The sequence below is a fragment of the Vanellus vanellus genome (genome assembly GCF_965231255.1).
Source record: "Vanellus vanellus genome assembly, chromosome: 16".
In the NCBI taxonomy this organism is placed as follows: domain Eukaryota; kingdom Metazoa; phylum Chordata; class Aves; order Charadriiformes; family Charadriidae; genus Vanellus; species Vanellus vanellus.
The window spans coordinates 14,271,708-14,291,644 of record NC_138921.1 but is presented as its reverse complement, the minus strand read 5'-3'; the positions used below and the strand labels follow the sequence as shown (position 1 = coordinate 14,291,644).

At 40.6% G+C, this 19,937-nt stretch overlaps 1 protein-coding gene across 1 annotated transcript; it reads right to left on the bottom strand.

Moving 5' to 3' along the window:
• Positions 1 to 652: 652 nt before the first annotated feature.
• On the bottom strand, positions 653 to 18,619 carry BCL7A (BAF chromatin remodeling complex subunit BCL7A; the record flags this gene model as incomplete). The annotated part of the gene is made up of 6 exons (XM_082491871.1): positions 18,430 to 18,619; positions 10,378 to 10,459; positions 6,973 to 7,069; positions 4,865 to 5,032; positions 1,713 to 1,834; positions 653 to 724 (listed from the first exon to the last, which is right to left on the bottom strand). Exons 1-6 carry the CDS (start codon positions 18,519 to 18,521, stop codon positions 653 to 655), a joined length of 633 nt encoding a protein of 210 aa, XP_082347997.1. The 5' UTR covers positions 18,522 to 18,619.
• Between the last annotated feature and the right edge of the window lie 1,318 nt (positions 18,620 to 19,937).

Sequence of the window (19,937 nt, the reverse complement as noted above, 5' to 3'; positions counted from 1 at the left end):
CAAGCTCCTTTTTCTCCTTGGACTCCAAGAGTGAAAATGGCTTCCTGATCTGTATTTGTTAAAAATTTAAGCACCAGGGATTTAAAAATTAAAAACAGAACAAAAACCCCAAACAAAAAAGGAAAAAAAGAAAAAGAAAAAGCCTTACTACATGGCATTATACAAACATAGGCCACTTTGCAAAGGAGACAGTTGCAAAACAACTTTTAAAAGTTAGCACTGTTTTCAGAACACAAGGCACAAAACAAAAGCAGACATCACGCCAGAACAATGAACTTCACATGAAAGCTAATACCTGACCTGTACCATCCTTAAATATCTTACAATGTTAAATAGAGAAATGAAAAAAAAAAATACAGCAGCAACATAATTGTAATTTTGACTTTAGAAACAGTGCGTAGACCCCTCCTGAGTTGTTTACTCCAACCATTTCAGAGACAGTAACTTAAAAGTTCTCAATGTTTGTTTCACAGGAAAAAGTTTTCAGTGTCTGAGAAGTTAAACCTTTGTTAGGCTTTCTTGGATTTTTGCTTGGTAACTTGAAAAGTTAGGAGTTCTGTCCTCATCCAAGAGAAGATGCTTAAGTAAGGTTGTTCTATAATTAAGCCCACTGATGTACCTTACATAAAAACTGACCAGAAAAATCTATAGTCTAAATCTCTTCAACATTTTGTTGGGAAGCCTCTACTTTCATCTTTTTAGAAGGTGGCACTCCTTCAGAGTCCTTAATCAGGGGAGAAAAAGAAAAACAACCATGTTACCATTGCACTGAATTTCAAGCGCCATAAACATCAAACAAAAAGCATGAACAAATTCCCTGGTGTGTCATTCGTAAAATACAAAGCATCCCTGGATACAAGAATGACGTAACCAAGTGTCTTTGCTTCCTGAAATCACTCCTCTACTCACATCTTACCTCAACATCTTTACACTTCTTGTCATCTACTGACAAAGGACAAAATTCTAGTTCCGGGCTAGAAACCACAGTGACTATTCCAGGCGACAGCCTTGATGCACGGTTACACCCGGACTTCCCTCAGTCCCACACTTGAGCACAACCCACGCCCAGTGCACACGCGTTTTCTCCTGCTGTCGCCAAAGCAATCTCTACAGGACAGAACACGCAAGGTTTGGAAAGCACAAAGTGTGCACGGAAACAAACCAACCACCCACAAGGAAAACCAGTGGACGAGTGCTCTGCCTGAGGATCTCGGCGTGAGGGGGACAACTACAAGGACAATTTCTTCCTCCCACCCACCCAGAATTTTTCAGGATACCGGTGAGTAAACAATCAAACACCTCATCCACTGAATCGAAAATTACCTTTCCTAACTGCTATATGTATTTACTTTTATAGAAGGCATTTTATTTCTGAATGGTCCTCAAAGGGGCCTGTCTAGTAGGTTAGATCCAAGCAATTTATTAACATGAAATTTTAATATTGTCTTACAAAACTTACACAGACTGGTTTAGGAAACGGAAAAGTAAGTCAGACCAATCTAGTCTTACTGTTCAAATTATGTGAAATGCAAGAAGCCAATCAAATTCACCACAAAACCAGGTACACGTACATTTAACATTCTACAGGCTGCTTTACTGTCATCACCTTTGGAAATGAGTCTAAATACAAAACTGGCCTCCTTACATTTGCTTTTTGGTAAAAATACTCTTTTCCAAATTCCAAGTAATTAGCCTTTTGCGTTTAAAGTTACCTGAGAGTTTTTAGATGCCTCTGTAATTATATCATTTTCTCCAGAGGACTGAATTTCTGCTTTCTCTGAACTATTCATCGAATTTTCCATTGAAGACTGTGAATTCTGTTCATCGGAGGTATCTGAAATGTCAAGAAATAATTTTAAACAAACAAATGAAAGCATTCAGCAGGAGCTTTTAGGACGTCTCCTCATTAGCAACATCCCATAAATAAACATAAATTTCACCCACGTGTAACCATTAATGATAACACACATAACTGTATGAATATAATGAATTAAGCTCAAACTCCAGGACCACAACCACCAGCTGCTGCCAGAAGACCCGCACCTTCACGCTGCCAGCAGTGTACAACTGCCGGACTCAGTCCCTAGAGGGAGCTCAGCTCCCGCACACCCTCGAACAGAACTATGCCAATGGCATTAGCAAACAAGTTTCAACACAAACTTTGCAAAGGGGCTGTTCGCAAAGGAAACTTCCTTCAAACCAGAAGTAAAAGGCAGCTACAACACGTGCTGAACTGTGATAACTAATGGATCTAAAAGCGTGTAGCTAAGGAGAGAGAATAAAGTTATCTGAATCAAAATCCAGCCATATGTTTAAAATCCACTTTTTTGCTTGATACTACTTTTAAGATAAAATTTAGAATTTCTTAACCATTAAGGCTGTAGAATTTTTCATTCTGGTGCGTACTTATGGAGAAGTCTTCCAGCTTCTTATAGCTCTTACCTGCTTCCAATTTTCATGTTTTGGGGTGGTTTGGTTTTGTTGTGGAGTTTTGTGGGTTTGGGTTGTTTGTTTGGTTTTTTTGTTTGTTTGTTTGGTTTGTGGTTTTTTTTCCCCCCAATAAAACCCTTCTCTCTCTCTCAAAGCAAGACTTACAGAGGACTCAGGGTTTAAGCACCCATTCACTTGAAGAGAGGACTGGGGCACTTAAAATGTCTTTACAGGTTAAAGATTCCCTCAAGTTTAACACAGTATGTCTAGAAGCAGAGACTCAGCAACAAAAAGAATAAACCACCCAAAACCAAATCCCTTTGTTTGTAAAAGGTCAGTTATATTTATTTCAGTATCCACATCAAGAACAGTGTAAGGACTGGAACACATTCTTTCCTTCACCTCATTTAAAAATCCTTTTTGACTTGAATGAATTCTCAGAAGTATGCGTGGCGCCAAGTTTTATAAAATGGATCTCTCCACTGGTCCCTGACCCAAGAAGCATATATATACACATTTATTCTAGATGAAGAGAAACACAAGATCAAATAATTTTTTTGACAACTGTGGTTAACGAAGATGACATAACCAGCGAATAATGGATATTTTTGTGGTGTACTCTACAAAAAGCATCACAAGCATTTCTGAAAGTTTCTCTGACTGAATTCAAGCTAAAGTGATGCCTATGGTGAGCAGTCTCAAAGATCATATTCAGCAAACCCGGAAAGAATCATCTTCCTTTCCGTGTCTCACCAGAAAAGCATGTTCATACTGATAAAGAAACATGTCCCAAGGGTCAGAAGGAATTTCAATTTCTGCTGTGTATGTTCTCAGCACATATCGCAACTTGAGCTAAGGAGCGCTCTGTGATGTGCCCATCTCCCCATGACAAAAACACACCTAGAGCAACTTCCACAATAGACAGCTCGTAGCTGCTGTGTTCTCTTCCAGCTGCTGCTGACAGCTACCAGTCACTCCACACCTGCAGTTACTTGTTTGCACAGCAAAATGTTTTGAATGCACCTTTTTTTTTTTTTTTTTTTTTTTTTTTTTTTAAAAAAAAAGAAGTCCACATTAGGCATTCCCGACCACCCAAACTGTCCCTTAGCTTTAGGGAACTTCCCTGATTTCAGTGTAGTAACATGAGATAGATATTCAACTGGATACGTTAATGACCTTGTACAATGTTACAATTCCAGCGGTTTGACCAATCATAACACTTCGGTAGATAAATAATTATTTAATAAGTTTTTAAACACTGCATATAACCGACAGAAAAAAATACACATTAATAATGGGTATTTTTTGCCATTACTTCTCATTTTCATTTTACAGTAACTGGTTCTGGAACTAATCCAGAGAACTTGGTATGATTTTCCCAGAACCTAAATTTAGTCAGGGGAGCATGTATGCTATGTAACAACTTCACACAAGCCGGTTCAGACAATATTAGACCTAGGAGTAAATCCTTACTGTTTACCGTGACCAAATATGCTAGTTGAGATTTTTCTTTGAAGGATATGGCGTTATGATTTATTTCAATTTGGTGATGATTTAGTTGTCAAATTTGAACCCCATTTAGCAACGACAACATTTAACATACTTAACTATTCTGGTATTACCAAGATAAAAGCTCTAAATTTAAATGGGTTAGTGGATCTACTGAGCTAAGAACTAAATCAGGAGGGCACAATTTAATCGCTTTGCTATGGGAAGAATTCTGCACCCAAATCATTAGAATAGTGTTAAGGACGTCTTTTATCTGTTATAATAGGATGAAGAAAGTTATCTTTGCAAGAATATAAATACAGAGCACGTTTCAATTACCCCAAATACCATTTAAAGAGTGAGGATCAGAACAATCTCTTAACCCACATGTATTTTTAATCTGTGCACAACTGCAGTACAATACTGTAACACTTTTAGAAAATTAGGGACAGAATTCAGAGCTAGCTTTTGAATAAATAACTAGCAGGGGTAAGAAAAAAAGAGAGCTTACATTACAGTTTACACAATTAAAGAAATAATTTCGAGGTATCTCACCTCTATTTTACTTTTACACTAGATAATGAACATTCACAGATCTACAGAGTAATACTTTCCAGGATTTGTATGATTACATAGTAGCAGCCATTTTAAAGATTACTTTAAATTATTTCTTTTTTCAAGACTGAGACGACGACAACAGTAAGAGAAGTATTTTGTTTGTTTCCTCTCTGAAAAGACCCTGAATGTCAATCTAACCTTTCCAGCTGTATGAAGGATCACTGTTAGGCCAGAGAGATTATGGCCCATTTTCACACAAGTGCTGAGAATTCAGAAACCATTTCTTTCAGATTGTTATTATTCAGTTCTTAAAATGGATAAGCAAACAAATGGCAGACTAAAGGATAACATTTTTTGTTTGGCTTTGAAGATGGTCTTTTCAGCTTACCTTCTGAACCAGGCTGCTCCTTTGCTTCTGTCTGAGTTTCGTCAGATTTTACTTCAGTGCCGTCTGGTTGTGTTGCCAAGTTCTGTTCTGGTGCTGGACTTGAATTACTACTGTTTTCTTGTTTTATTGGAGAAGCATCAGCTATCGAACTCTGGTTGCTATTGTCATCTGTTAACAAAAGAGTTAAAAATCAAGAAAATCTAATCTGACAAGATAAACCCCACACCTTAATTCTTCCATATTTTTCCTCTATTATTCCCTGATAACACAGGGATCAAGTCCAAGCATTTAAACTAACACGATGTTTAACTTTTTTCCACACCACCACGATTTTTGCCCTTGCAGCCTATGCTGTAATACAGGAGTTTTCTAGCAGTTACTAAAAATCAGAAAACTTAAAAAAAGGTGCCCTAACTAATACTATACAATAAAACCAAGAGCGTTTTACTCAGATCTCTTCCAAAAGAACCCAGAATTTTTTAATAGGAGTAACCCAGATCAACTGAAGCGACAGTCTCATTTTGTAGTTCATATAACACTGGGCTAATTAAGTGTTCATGCTGCAGATTTACAAATACCCATCACTACAATGTTCAGATGAGCAGACAGTTTTTGAAGTGTGTCCCGAAGGTCAAAAAAAAAAAAAAAATCCCCCAAAAACCCAGCAAAACCCCATCAGGGTACAACGAATCATCCAGTCCCAATATCAATAGTTTCTAAGTGGTAATTGTCCAGAATATTCTCTAGCCTGGGATCACAGTAACTTTCTGTAGCACAGATCGTGTCTCTGTAGTTAACAGGAAATATTGTGCCTGTACCCTCTTCCTGTGAAAACCAATGACAGTGGTTTAAGTATCTCAGCTAATACTTTATGAATAGCAGTGGGGTGCAACTTCCTGTAATCTTTAAGCCAGTCTAACAACCATGGGTAACCAAGAGGGAAGCTCCTGCTCCCTAAAGAAAACTAACCCAGCAAAACATTTGTTAAACTGCTAGCATGCAAGTCAATCTACCTCCCTCTGCAGCTGTACAATCATTACATCCAGAGGACTTCAGAAACACATAGCTGGTGATAGGACCATCTCTTTTCAGAGCAGCTTCAGATCAGATTAAGTTTATCATGAAATTGTACAGTATGTCTTAAAACCACAAGTGATATATGATAAAAAAAAACAAGTAGTATATTCACTTCATGGATCGGAGAAACAAGATTTGAAGAAAATTAAATGATCTGACCACGGCAAAAGCCAAGAAGTTTGAAACAGATGAAAAATTAATCCAGATCTGTGAAAATCCTGCTCAGTCCTTACATTGCAAGACCATACTTGCTGCAAACACTGCAAAAACCAACCAGGAGGCAATACAAATGCAAATAAAACTGAAATGAAAAATTTACAACCCACTAAAAAGTGATCTCCTCTTATCTGCTCAAATAGCGCTGCATTCTCAGACGTAATTTTTATCCAAATACCTAGAAAGTACAAAATTGACACAGAGCTGAGCTGTTCAAGCTCCTCTGTAATAAACACCAGGTTAACACTCAACAGTTCACACTTTAAAAAAAATTAAAATTAAAAAAAATTGACCTAATAATGCCTGACTGGCAAGCAAAAAAATGTAACCAGTTATTTCATCAGGCTGAAGCAGAAGGAAGACACCACAGAACCAGAGCTCACTTTCTTGACTCTTGCAGCATTCTTTTGACCTGAATGACCTACAGAGTTAGAAAGTACCTGCACAAAATCTGCACAAATTATAGCAGGTGCCACTGAGGCTTTGGGGGTCTTTCAGTTCTTCAAGTAGCAAACTCAACAAAATTACTACTTCACCTGAGTATAGTATTTGAATGGTAGATTTCTATTTTTATTTTCATATTTAGCTCCACTAACACTTTTTTCCCCACACAGAGCCCAAATAAAAATGGTATTTAAACAACCATTAGTACATATACAGAAGAGAAGTCCAAGGTACCAAATGAGTATCTGATGCTGTTTTCACTGACTCAATCACGCTGTCCATACATCTGAGCGACAGAGAATTTGACACTGTTAGCTTGTACTTTCACAGCAGTGTAATAGGGTAATTGGGGCTGACCTTCTCCCACTCACCGTGCATGTCCATCATCCCTGGAGAGGAGCTGTTCTCTGGAGTAGTCACTTCAGAGCCACATTTTTCATCTTTGCCTTTTTTCTTATTCTTATTTTTCTGAAAAACAAAAGGCACCACAAACAAATGAGACTATCACCATGAAGAGAAATCCATGTTGCAACGTAAAACCCTTCCCACTCGTTACTTCAGTAAGCATCTCTCTTAATCTCAAGTGAGAAATAAAGCCAATGTAATAATAACTGACATTATTAATAATGCATTAGTCCCAGTAACTGCAGGGCTGTTTTTCTATTTGTATTCTCCATGACACAAAACACTAGGATATACAGGTTTTTACCCAGAATTTCTAGTACCGGTTAGCACTTAAAAACTGAGTCGGAGAACTTAGGAGGTGCTGGCTGCTAACTCTGTACTCAGTCCAAAGAGCTACAAAAGCAAGGTCAAAAGAATCTCTGCTACACCAGGGAAAGGGAAGAACATTGCTGATCAGAGGCAGGGCTAAGATTCATGAAACTACCCTATTTCTCAGCTTGTAACTCCGCTCACTGCAGGGTTTATGCACATCAACACGCCGCTACAAAACTCAATACATTCTCCCTTTCACATCAGAAAGCTTGTAGAATACACGTAGACAATAGGCATGCATGCACAACAGGAATGATAACAAATCTAGAATTTTAACACTAAAGAGACAGCTGTTTACCTCTTTCTCAATGACCAACACTGCAGAGACCTCCTCCTTCTCTACAACTAATGCTGTTTCTTCATTAAAACTAAAAGATGGATTAAGAAAAATCAGATTGGCCTAAAACAAAGAGCATAAGCAAGACAGTCCTACATGAACAATAGGTCACAACATGCTCATGACCGAACAACAGTATGGACTGCAAGCATTAAAACAAAGGAAGAGTAGCATCTGTCACGTGGAAAATCTGAGTCTGCTAAAGGATGCAGCATTTTCAATTAAGAGGTGACGTAATCAGTCTCATAGGAGAAAGAGCCAGCTGCACTGCTTTTGGAGGATCCTGCGTGCCCGCTGAGAAGACAATTAAAAGCCTGACTCTAGGAAGAACACTCGGCAACCCATCCATTCAGATAAGACAATGTCCTCCAATGAGGGAATTAAACCACAATCAAATATTGTCTAAGACTGCAGAAGAAATTCAACAAGTGGTATCTGGCAAGACTTTTCCCTCTATTTTAAACAGATTATTAGGCTTATTTTTAAATTGTATTTTTACTTCAGAAAAGCCAGATTTTATTCCCTAATATGTGAAACAGAGGTGAAAGCACATGGACTTCTTTATCTTTGCAAAATGAAAGTTCAGAGTGGACATAATCTCTCTCAGGTTTGGGTTTGTTTGGTTTTTTTTAAAGGTAAAAAGGATACTTTTCCCACAAGAGAAATATTGAAAAATGACTGCAAGCAATTTAAGCTGCAAAGTTATATTTTTAAAAGGTTTAACCATCAAAGTGGTGAGGTTCTCCAACCGCCTTCCAAAACTAGTAGGAGGAAAGAGCCTAGCTAATTCTAGTTCAAAGAAATGTCAAAGGGTCTTAGGAACAACATGTGAGGAGGGGAAGTAATCTAATCTGTGTTCTCTAAAATCAAAGACAACTTCCATTTGAAACATGAAGCAGTAAAAAAGATCCCATTGTCTCAGTCTAGTAAAAAGCAAGTATACTGTCTGCTCCTTCAAAGGTGGATGAAATTAGATATAAAAGGATGTCCACAACAAAATTAAATAGCCAAGATGACCCCTACCTGATATTTATTTTTAAAATATATGCACTTGTTTTAATTGTGAGAACTTCCAAAGCAAAAAGACAGAAACCTTAAGACATCAAGCCTGCAACAAGTGCAGCTGCACAACGGCCTCTACTTGTAATGAACAGAACGTGACTGTAGGACACTAAGGTAACTGGTCTTCAACAAGTGTCCCAATTTCAGCAAATCTGGAGCTTAAATCTAAAGATGACAGCTCAAAGAATAAAATTAAACTCTGCACATAGAGACCGTTATACAAAGCCATTCTTCTTAACAGAGAATCTGACTTCAGGTACAGTCACCTTGAAAATTCATCCAGAAACTCCCTAGAAATTCTGTTCAAAGTTCCATGGTACCCATCTTGCAGGCATACCTTAACTGTGGGAAAACAAATTTCAGAAGCAGCAAGCCTAAATATCCTAAATCTCTCTCTCTCTCTCACACACAGATAGCACAGCTTTTTCCCCCTAGTATTACAAATAATAAAACCAAGACCAAACATTTGACAACTAGAAAGAATGAACAAGTTTCTGTAAAGAACCCAGGAAAGGTTTCCCAATTCACAAGGGGTTACTTCAGAGATGCTGCTCAAGCACTGGAAGAACACAAGAGGCTTACCACAAGTCTGACAGTCATGGAAATCTGTGGTACAACCAAAAGTACAGAAATAAAGAAACTGTTAAAATAACACCAATCAAAAATAGGTCTTGAGTTTGGACTTTGAATAAGACAAGACCATGACATTGTCTTGTCTAAAAAACCATCATTTTACACATTTATTAACATAGTAGTTTTCTTCCACATAGGTCTTAACTCATATTTCAAATAAAGTAAAAGCACATGACAGCCCAAGGAAGGAATACCAAACTCAGGATACACATTCTATTGTATCGTTAATTTACTGTGGCACCATGTTCTAGTTTTCTCTCTATAACAATATTTCACATTATAAAGTGAGAGCAATTTTCATTTTGAAAAACTATTTTTAAGCCCTATCAACTTCGATTTTTACACCACATAATTGTATCATGGCACATGAACAGTGCACACTAAGAACATAAACATGATTCATACACAAAACATTTACCAAGAGAAAACCCACATTACAATAGAAGCACGTCTGCTGCAGTGCTTGGGCTGGACATCTTAATACAAGTGATCTCCGTTCCACAGGATTTTCCTACCCTTATTTCAGTGTTTTGCACCTATTTTGAGCAAAACAGCAGAGATGCACAGATAGAATACATTCTCCACACAGTTCCAAACCAGCTACTTTCCTTTAAAGCATCAGGCAGAAAGAGGGAAAAAGTAATGGATGTCTTAGGTTTCCCTCCCCACCTCCCGATCACTATGTTAGAAAAAGGTTTCAAAAATCAGTTTCAAGCCAACTGTTTAACAGTTATCTGAGAATCCACCCAAGTCGACTCTGGAAAGACTGCCACCCACTGAACCACCAACATCACCTTCTGAAGAGATCAGCATCTCCCTAGAGCTCTTCCAGTCAAATGGTTGCAAGACTCACATCAGTCTTGGCTTAAAGGCTCAAAGAATCGTGAGCATATTTCTTTCAGCTTTCCCTGAACATGATGTTTCCTTGAACATCTTGAAAAAAGCAAGACATCTGCAGGATACTTACATCATCGACTTTAGGCTCTGTTACTGGTACCCATTTGTAAATCCTTAGGGATGTGTCGCCAACTGTCACCCACTTCTTCTCCCTATAAAATTACAATGCAGGAGAAGTTAAAGTTAAACTTCAGATTCAAAAGAAAGCCATCTACTATTGTAAGTTGTCAAGGATTTAAATAGGCTATTAAGTAGGATGATCTCTATTACATCGTCTTTAGTACTGCATTGTGCAAATTGTTCTTTGCATTTCACAAACTTGTTAGAGCACTGCTAACCTCCAGATTTCTCAGGGCTGTTACTTGACTAGGTGAGTAACTGCAGTAGCAGTAATAAGATCTGGATTAAAGATACAGTTAAGAATAGCTATTGAAAATGCAGATATAATGCCTACAATTTTCACTTAAGTTTCTAGAGAGCAGAAGAGGTTTCAGACAGACCAGCACGTTTTGGTTGTCATGAAGCTGTTTAATGGTATTACAAATCTAAATGTATTTTGACCATCTGAGGTTGATTTCTGGGTAGAAATTTGCTGCTAGCAATTTAACGTTCACTCAACACTCCTGTCAGACAGCTCTGAAATTCCAGCCTTGGAACCAACAGCCTTATTGGTAGCAATATGTGCCGTGATGCAGAATTCAGACTCTGGAGAGCCCAGCTCTCTTGGAAAGGAAAGGCTGAGCCTACCAGAGAGGGGAAAAGCATGACCTACGGCAGTCTGCACAGACCCCTGCCAGCCAGCCATGAAGTCGTGACATTGACAAACTGTGAAGGAAATCTGGCTGGAGGGCATCACTACATTAGGGGGTCACGCAGTCACAGAGTGCAGAGATGGAAAGGATGCTGAACACTTAGTTAAGGGATGAATTCCTTAAGCTCTTTATATCAGAATATTAAAAGAAGGTCCACAATGCCAGAGAAATTTCATCGCATTTCTGTGATCATTTTTCAGGTCACAGATTACCACTGCTGGTTCCTGGGTTTGTAATATAGCTGCTCTGCAAATGGATCGATTAAAAGTTAACAACAAAGACCAATTCCATTAAATATTCAGGAACATCTGAAATTAATTTGGCATGAGATCTCAAGCATCTTTCTTTTTTTGAAAGCACTTCGAAATAATAGATTTGGGATCCAGTTAAATTAAAAAAAAAAAAAAAAAAAATGTTCTTTGCAGGATGGGAGAAGCTGGATGTGACTCCAAATATATATATATATATGTATGTGATAGCTCCATTTTTAGAAAGGGCTTCCAGAATCAAAAGCAGCCACATTGTACAAGTGCCATAAACATCCTCCTGACTATTTGTTTTAGCTACTAAAGCCAATCTTATTTTTTTCTCTTTAGAGGAGATACTTTCCTGTTTAAAAAAAAAAAAAAAGCTATATATGGCAATTTGATAAGTTTTGGATCTGTCCACAAGGATATTTTAATTAAAAAGTACAAAACAAATTCATCTTGTTCCCACTACTTTTCCTGGAGCACAGTTTTTCCTCAGTGTGTTTATATACATCCATTTGGATATGCTAGATGGCTAAAGTATGTCAAACCCCAATTTTACTCTCATTTGGAGCTCTACTGCTAGATGTGATAAAAATGACAGTGGAGATGAGGGCATGTCAATAATGAGAGCATACGCAATTGTGAAGAGATGATCATGATATATATAAATATTTTAAGGATACAAGACAAACTAAACTTATTTCTACTTAGGAAAACCTTTGAAATTATGGAAATAAAACCAGCTCAGGTTTTGTTTTAGGTGTGGGGAGAGGTGAATAAATGCTTTTTAAAAAAAAATCAAGATTTTAGTCTTTTCCTACAGCAAAATATTACTTAGAGATGCTGCACTGGAAAACCAAAAGTTCAAGATACCTGTTAGCATCTCAAAGCAGCCTCACACAGCATCTTCACTGGACAGACTGTAGAACACAGGAGGAAACCTATATTAGTAACTTTTTCCTTCTAGTATTAAAGTTAGCCCTGACATTTGAATTCTTTTGAGCTTCTTAAGTACCACACTAAGTTCTGATAACCCTCAACTACAGGGATTTTTTTACTGAATTCAATACATAGTAATTCAGACAACAATGGGAATAAGGATATTTTGTGATGGAAGTACACCAACATCCCAGTCCTGCATACACTTATGGCTAAAAAGAAAACCCAACATCACACTGCTATTATTCAAATATTTTACATGTGTAAGCATTCACAATATTGAAGGTTTAAGACCATAAAAGTATTAATAAGAAAAAAGAAGATAACCTCCCCTAAAACTTCACAAAATCATTGGCAGCACAAACACAAATTTGTTAACAAAGAAACATAATGACTTTCAGACATTTAAGATCAACAGGGTAAAATAGGATTGAAGACGCTTATTGCAAATAAAGCTTTGAATATTATCTGTAATATTTACTGCCTTTCCATTTTAAACCAAAACCCAAACCAAACAAACAAGAAAATCCCCAAACCCCCAAAACCACCTCTACTCTGAACACTCACTTTTTTTTTGTGCAAAGACACCATCCCAACCCGTTGACCGGGGACTTTCCTTTTCATTTAGTTAGAACTGACAATTTACTGATGAGGCCCATAACAGTAACTTTGCTAAATGCTGCACAAAGTATTCTGGTGGACCAAATGCCGAAGTAGGAACGAGGAATTAATAAACTCTTGTGCCTATTCTGTTGTGAAACCTGAAGTAGTTTCTCCATGTTTTCCTGCCTGTAAAATGGATCTGCTGTTGAACCCACTCATCCCAAGACCCTGACCACAATTCCACCCCTGTAACTCTACTCCACCTTTGTTAAGCGATCACTGGGCAATATTTTTTATTGCCCAGTCCCCTGTTGTACTATATAGGTTGATCTCTATATTGACTGGTGGATTGGAAAAGGTGGTTGATGGAACACCATCAACCTGAGAGCTAATCCGGCTAAAAATGTGGCAATGTGGCAATTACTAACTTTACTTGCCCATGTCTAGCTGACAAACTCCATAGTTTTACAAAACAACCCCCATTTTTTCTGGTCTCAAACCTCTCCTGCTCCTCCATGAATGACTCAGGAGTAACAACACTGGAAAATGGCAAAACTTAAAATACACACAAGAATATTTTTTTCTTTTAATCTTCCACACTGAAAAATATCTTAAATATTTTAGTTACAGTAAGTTCAGAAACTAATCAATGCAACAGAAAAAAAACCCTTACATTTGTCTGAAATTGCGTTAAAGCATTTTTAAATTCTGAACTGCATCGGCACAGCATTTAAAGGACGGCCAAGGATACGAAGGGTAAGCATGAGTATCGACACTTCTTTAGTGCTTATGCCTGAGGCATACTAATATCCTAGAACTTACCCAATTACACACTCAATTCCCCATTCTAAATAGCCCAAGACTCTTAAATATATTTATATTTTGTCTAGTAACACTAAAGCTCCAAAGATGAATATCAAATTCCATGTATAAAAGTAATATACCGGTGAGCAAATGCAACAGTGTATATTACACTTATATGTAAAGTGTCAAGGCATCTTCTGCAGCAGCAATGAGTGCTAGAAACATTTGATGGCACAGAAACAGAAAGCCTTTACTGCCAATATTTTACCATTCAAGAAAGGCTTTCACACTTGTTTGGCTTTTTACTGTGACTATCATTTATCATAGTGATCTGTATTTACACAAGGATTTGCTCCCACATACCCCATCTTCTGTTGATGATCACGAAGTGACGTCATAATGCTGAGTTTATCACATCACACTCACTTGCATTGCAACAGAGTTTGGTGAAAATCACAGAATTATGACCTCCCTGTGGGATCAAGCAAAGGAGAAAGGGGAATGGGAAAGAAAATGCCATTATTATACACAAAAAGTGTAAGATGCTGTAAGATGCACAAAAAAAAGATCTTTCTTTGAAACATAGGCTTGCTTTCCACAGCACGCCTATTGCTATGTAGATGTTTATATAGTGACTCAGGTGAAGTAGCCCCAAATACACATGGTGTTTCTTGACCACACTGCAAATACAACAAAATACCATGTAGCGTGAATGGACAAAGACTAATGGTTAAGGACACCTTCTCTCCGAGTTTATCTAAATACGGTGCATTATGAGAGTCCCCCCTTTTACCTTACACAGGCGAGCACATTTTTAAGCAAGTTCTGCTATGTTCCACATTGCAACAAGCACCTTTTCTTACAGTAAAGGGAAACATGGTTTATGCATGACAAAACTCTGCCTCTTACACCCAACTTCCACTGAAGTCAGAGAGCATATCCTGGCTCAAAAAGAAACAATCACAAGCTAGAAAAAACGTATCGTAATTCAAGCATGACAACAGCGTGTTTGGGCCACTACAGTACTTCAGAACAGTTCCTGCACATACACCGGGTATGTTTTTACTTCAACTGCCACTACTTGAACTACAATCTTAGCAGGAAACCAAACACAGCCAATGTAGCCAGACTAAACTAGGGTGGCAATCCAGTAGTAGCAGTCTTTTTCCAAAGGCATCATGCTAACAAGTTCTATGTCATAACTACTTTTCAGAGTAAAAGCCTATTTTAAGAAGGAAGCCTGAGCAGCAAAACCTGCAGAAGCTCAATCTCAGAGCATTACATACCACACAAAAATATTTTAGCAAGTCTTGGATGGAGACAGAAAAGCTACAGCAGCATTGTCAAGAAATTCTCCTCCAACCTAACCAATGGGACCGGGTAACACTGCCCATGGTGACTTTGCTCCTCAACTTCTACACAACATGCTTTGTTTTAAGCTACATCCCAAGTGGTGTCTAGCTCTACAGCCAATTCCCTGCCATAACAAATACTTAGCACTTGCTGTAAGTACTTCCATCAGCTGTTCAGATTCATCTCTTCTTTACCTCTATCGCTATACCTAGATTAGGGCTTTGATGAGTCAAAAAAAAAAAGGTCAAAGGACTTCTGCAAACATACTGCAATTCAAAGACAAGGCAACACAATGAGATTTCCTCATTCCTGGTGCATTTTCTAAATCAGGGTACCTATCCCCCATCAGCCACACCATACTTCCATCCTTAAGTGCTTGCACAGTTGTCCAAAAGCTCAGCAGTGCTACATGCTCATGCAAATTATTTCACTGCCTCCCAAGACATCCTACCACTTATGCTTGCCTCCTGCCCATTACTTGTCTTTTAATAAATGTCTGCATTTTCTTTCATTTAGTAAATCAGACTTTTATAAAACAAGAGTGTTTCCAGTATTTTTCTAATGCTGATTGAGGGCACAAGAGTTTTTGCCTCTCTCTTGTTGAGGACCCATTTAGAATCTACACATACCCATCAATCTTTAAAGACAAAACCCAATCCGGTACCTTTAACAATTCATTGAGATAAATTTATCTCAGAGGATTTGTTAAAATAGACTGGAAGAAAAATTATACGTACTGTTAAAAAAAGTGGAACTACCCTCTTAGCCGTAGAAATGTAACATTTCTGACACACAAACACAACACAACCATGTATTCTGTAAGACACATGCTACATGTTTTCTAACATAGATGCTCATTCACAAGAGTTGTTTAAACAAAGGAGATACGGTTACATTAATCACAAGATAAAACTGTAACAACTTCACTGTTTACTACTACGTTCCAGTAATAACACAAGTGCTAGGCGGTTCACAAACACACATGAAGATAGGGTACCTGCATCAAAGGGCTCACTGTCTAAGAACACTAATTTTATAAGGAACAAAGTCTGCACTGATGGAAACTGCTTTCCAATAGGCACGTTCATAGACGTGGCAGTACAGGCATTTGGCAATACCGCACAGTAAGGCTGCTGCACACCTTCAGCGATCAATAAAGCTTTGGGCAGCACACACCGGAGCCACTGTCCGCTCGGAAGAGTTTACAGCTCGGTCTGCCCCTCTACCCATCCTCAGCACACAGCACTCCGAGCACACAAGTCTCAGAAAACTCTCTTCTATGAACTGTTGGATGCAAGGTATTTTAATCTTCAGTGGCTGCATTTCCACGGAGGAGCTGTGGATGGCAACAAATTGCTCCTATTATGCAAATAAAACTGCACACTTGGAAATTGCCTATGTGGCTCTTCTGAAGATGCAGGAATTGCTAGTGTGTAAAGTTCAATTTAACAAGCCAAGTCTTCTCAAAACATTTAAACCACAAGACCGAGAATCTCTCTTGCTAACTTCTCGCTGTACTTGACTGCAGGTAGCGGGGAATCGTGAGATTCACCTTCAAATTACGATTCCTTTAAAAATAAGAAAAATGGTTTATGCAAATACCTGTGAGATGCATGCACAAAAAGCCATACGAATACTCCTATCAATAACCAAAAGAAACATTGCATGATCCTGTACAGCAACCCTTTAAAGCACATCGTTTCTCATGAGGGTTAAAACGTACAAAATCTATTTATACCGTAAGATTTCTGTTTTATAGAGGAAGCCATAGCAACTAACATGATGGCAGAGAGCCCTCGCCGAGGGAAAAAAAAAAAAAAAATTGGACATTTTGCTGAATGGCCAAGCTTCTGCCTCTACTCCTCTCTGAAATCCACAAACTAGGATTCAAAGGAAGTACGCTGCGCTCATGAATGAAAGACCTACAGACAAAACAGTCCTACACATCCAACAACACTCCTGTTTGAACAAAAGTCCTGTCACATTGCTATACATTGTTCTGACCCTTCAAAGCTAGCCCACCAGTCAGCAAACAGCACTTAAAAACACCACCCGAGTCGAAGAGAGTTCCTGAAACCAACTGAACTGCGGTGCTCGGGCTGCTCCAGCTCCCTACACAATGGCTGGATTCTTTGAAATCCCCATCTCGTGCCCTGCGTTATTGGACACACGTCCCGATTCTTTGTCCGGCTCAAGCCAACGGGCCCATTCATCTGCTCAAGGCCATTTAAATGCAACAATCCACCCAAATAACGACCACGTTTAATTCTATATTTTGTTTTTCTTTTAATGAAAGCGAAGCGTTAGCTGTAGCTTGCAATAAAAGTAGCTCCTTATTTTACCAGGTTCAAACAAGCTGAGTTATGCAGATTAATACTAAACCAAGGGATTTCCCAGTGTATTTCAAATGTTTAAATAAAGTATTTTCAGATACATGCACAAAGACTACGGAACAGTCAACTTGCTGGAAGAAAGAGATTCCCTCTCGAGTCACACTGGCACTGCTCTTTATCCCATCCGAAAACCCTGTACCAACTGTGGAGAACATTGCAGTCACTGTTCTCCTGTATTGTTTAAACACCTCATGTTGTTATTTCTAACAAAAGCAGAAAGCGGGGGAAAAAAAAAAAAAAAAGACAAAAGCGGGAAAATGTCAAAACACGTTTAAGGCCTAACAAAAGGGAATTATTTTACTAGGGGTACAACCTTTAATTATATAATTTAAAACAAATTCCAGCGGCAATTAGGCGCTCTCTCCTGCTCCGCTCGGGATTTACAACCGCCGGAGCCTCTGTGGGAGACGATCCCGCTTACGCGCAAACCTCGGGAACTTGAAAGGTAAAATAAATTAATAATAAAAAAAAAAACTCTTGGGCTCTTTGCAGGGGTATTTTTAATGCTTTCAAAAATAATAATTACAGAATAAAAATACTTTTTTTGAGCTCTAGCTCCACACAGACCCGGCGGCGGGGCCCCCCCCGGGCCCGCTCCTCGGGGCCCTTTGTAGGGGAGGGCGGCGGGAGGAGCCGGGCCCGACCCACCGCCCGCCCGGCCCGGCCCGGCCCGGCCCGGGATCCGCGGCGCGGCCGTCCGGGGTCGGCGGGGAGCGGCGGGGGTCGGCGGGGAGGGGGGCTCGGCCGCACAATGGAGCCGCCTCTCGCCCTCACACGCCGCCGCCGCCTTCATGTGACTCGCAGGAGCGAAATGGCTTCTGGGTGCCGCCGGCTCCCCGCCCCCCCGCGGCCGCCCGGCGGGCTCCGGCCCCGTGAGGGGACACCGCGGGGGGCGGGAAGGGGGTGGGGGGCGGTGGAGGGCGAGGAGGAGCGGGCGCGGGGTCCCGGCGCGGCGCGGCCCGCTCACCATTTGCGCACTTTCTCGATGGCCGCCATCACCCGTTTGATATCATCCTTCGCCCGGCTCCGGGTCTCGGCCCGCACCGACCGGCCCGACATGTTGCTGAGGGGACGGCGGCGGCCTCAGCGGGGATACGCGACGCTCGGCGCTGACTCGCGGCGTCCGTCCGTCCGGCTGTCCGTCCGCCCGCACAATGCTCCCTTCGCTCGGCGCGGCGCGGCGCGGCTGTGCTCGGCGCGGCTCGGCTCCGCCCGCCCGCCGGGGCCCGCGCACTGCGCACGCGCCCCGCGCCGCCGCCGCCAGCCCGCCCGCCCGCGTGCGCGCGCGCGCGCGCGCGGGGCGGAGGGAGGGGCAAGCGCGCGGGGCGGGCGCCGTGAGGGGACGGCGGGCGCCGTGAGGGGACGGCGGGCGCCGTGAGGGGACGGCGGGCGCCGTGAGGGGACGGCGGGCGCCGTGAGGGGACGGCGGGCGCCGTGAGGGGACGGCGGGCGCCGTGAGGGGACGGCGTTCCTTCTTTCCCCTGGCAGTTCCAGGGCTGTGCGAGCCCGCGGGCGCGGAGAGCGGCTCCGCCGGTGAGAAGGGGTCCGAGCCGCCGGCCCTGGGCTGGGTGCAGGGATGGCGGAGCAGGGCCCCGCTGCCGGGCAGGCGGCTCACGAGTGACAAACCCCGTCCAGCCCTTGTGCAAGTAGCCGTGACAGTATTGCAGACCTCGAGTGCGGGGATTGGCAATGCTTCCTGTTAAGTAAAACATCTGCCTTGTTAAACAGAATGCTTAATAAATCCGTAATATGCAGATACATTTTTTTTCCAGCCGTTGTAAGGTTTCTCAGCTGCCTAAAATCCAGTAATTTCCATGGAATTGGGGTGTTTTTCAGTAGTGGAGGATCCACTCCAACACAGATTCATGGAAGTACATGAAAGTATCAGTAAATGGGCAGAGAGTTACAGACAAAGTGATGCTCTGCAGAAGATGTCCCGTGTCATATACCTGGTGTACTCTGCCCACGGTGCTGCTGGACTTCGTTAACTAGTGCACACCTTGCTGTTTGTACTAATTGTACCATCACAGATACTTTCAGAGACCTAACAGCGGGTCTCTGTTTAAAAAACAGTGCCACTGAGAGGAACACTTCTTAAGGGCCTACATTATTATTCAAATTGATGCTGAGGATGATGTAAAGAAGGAAGCGTGTTCAACAGCACTTCACTGATCTTTCTACAGCAACTTATATCAGCCTCATTATGCTGTTTATACAAACACAGTAAGATGCCGTCCCATTGGTATTACACTACTAATTGGAACTACTACTTTCAGACAGAAAAAGTAAGTTTTGAAGGCCAAAATGGAAACCTAGCTTTAATGTATAACACAGCATTCATTTCTTTACTGAAGTCCATTGGATTTATAATTACAAATCCATTCTAACCTATCCAAGCGTTTTGTACACTACATTTATCAGTGTATTTAATCGATACAATACTTTCACATTACTCTTTTGCTGTCAGGTTTCACA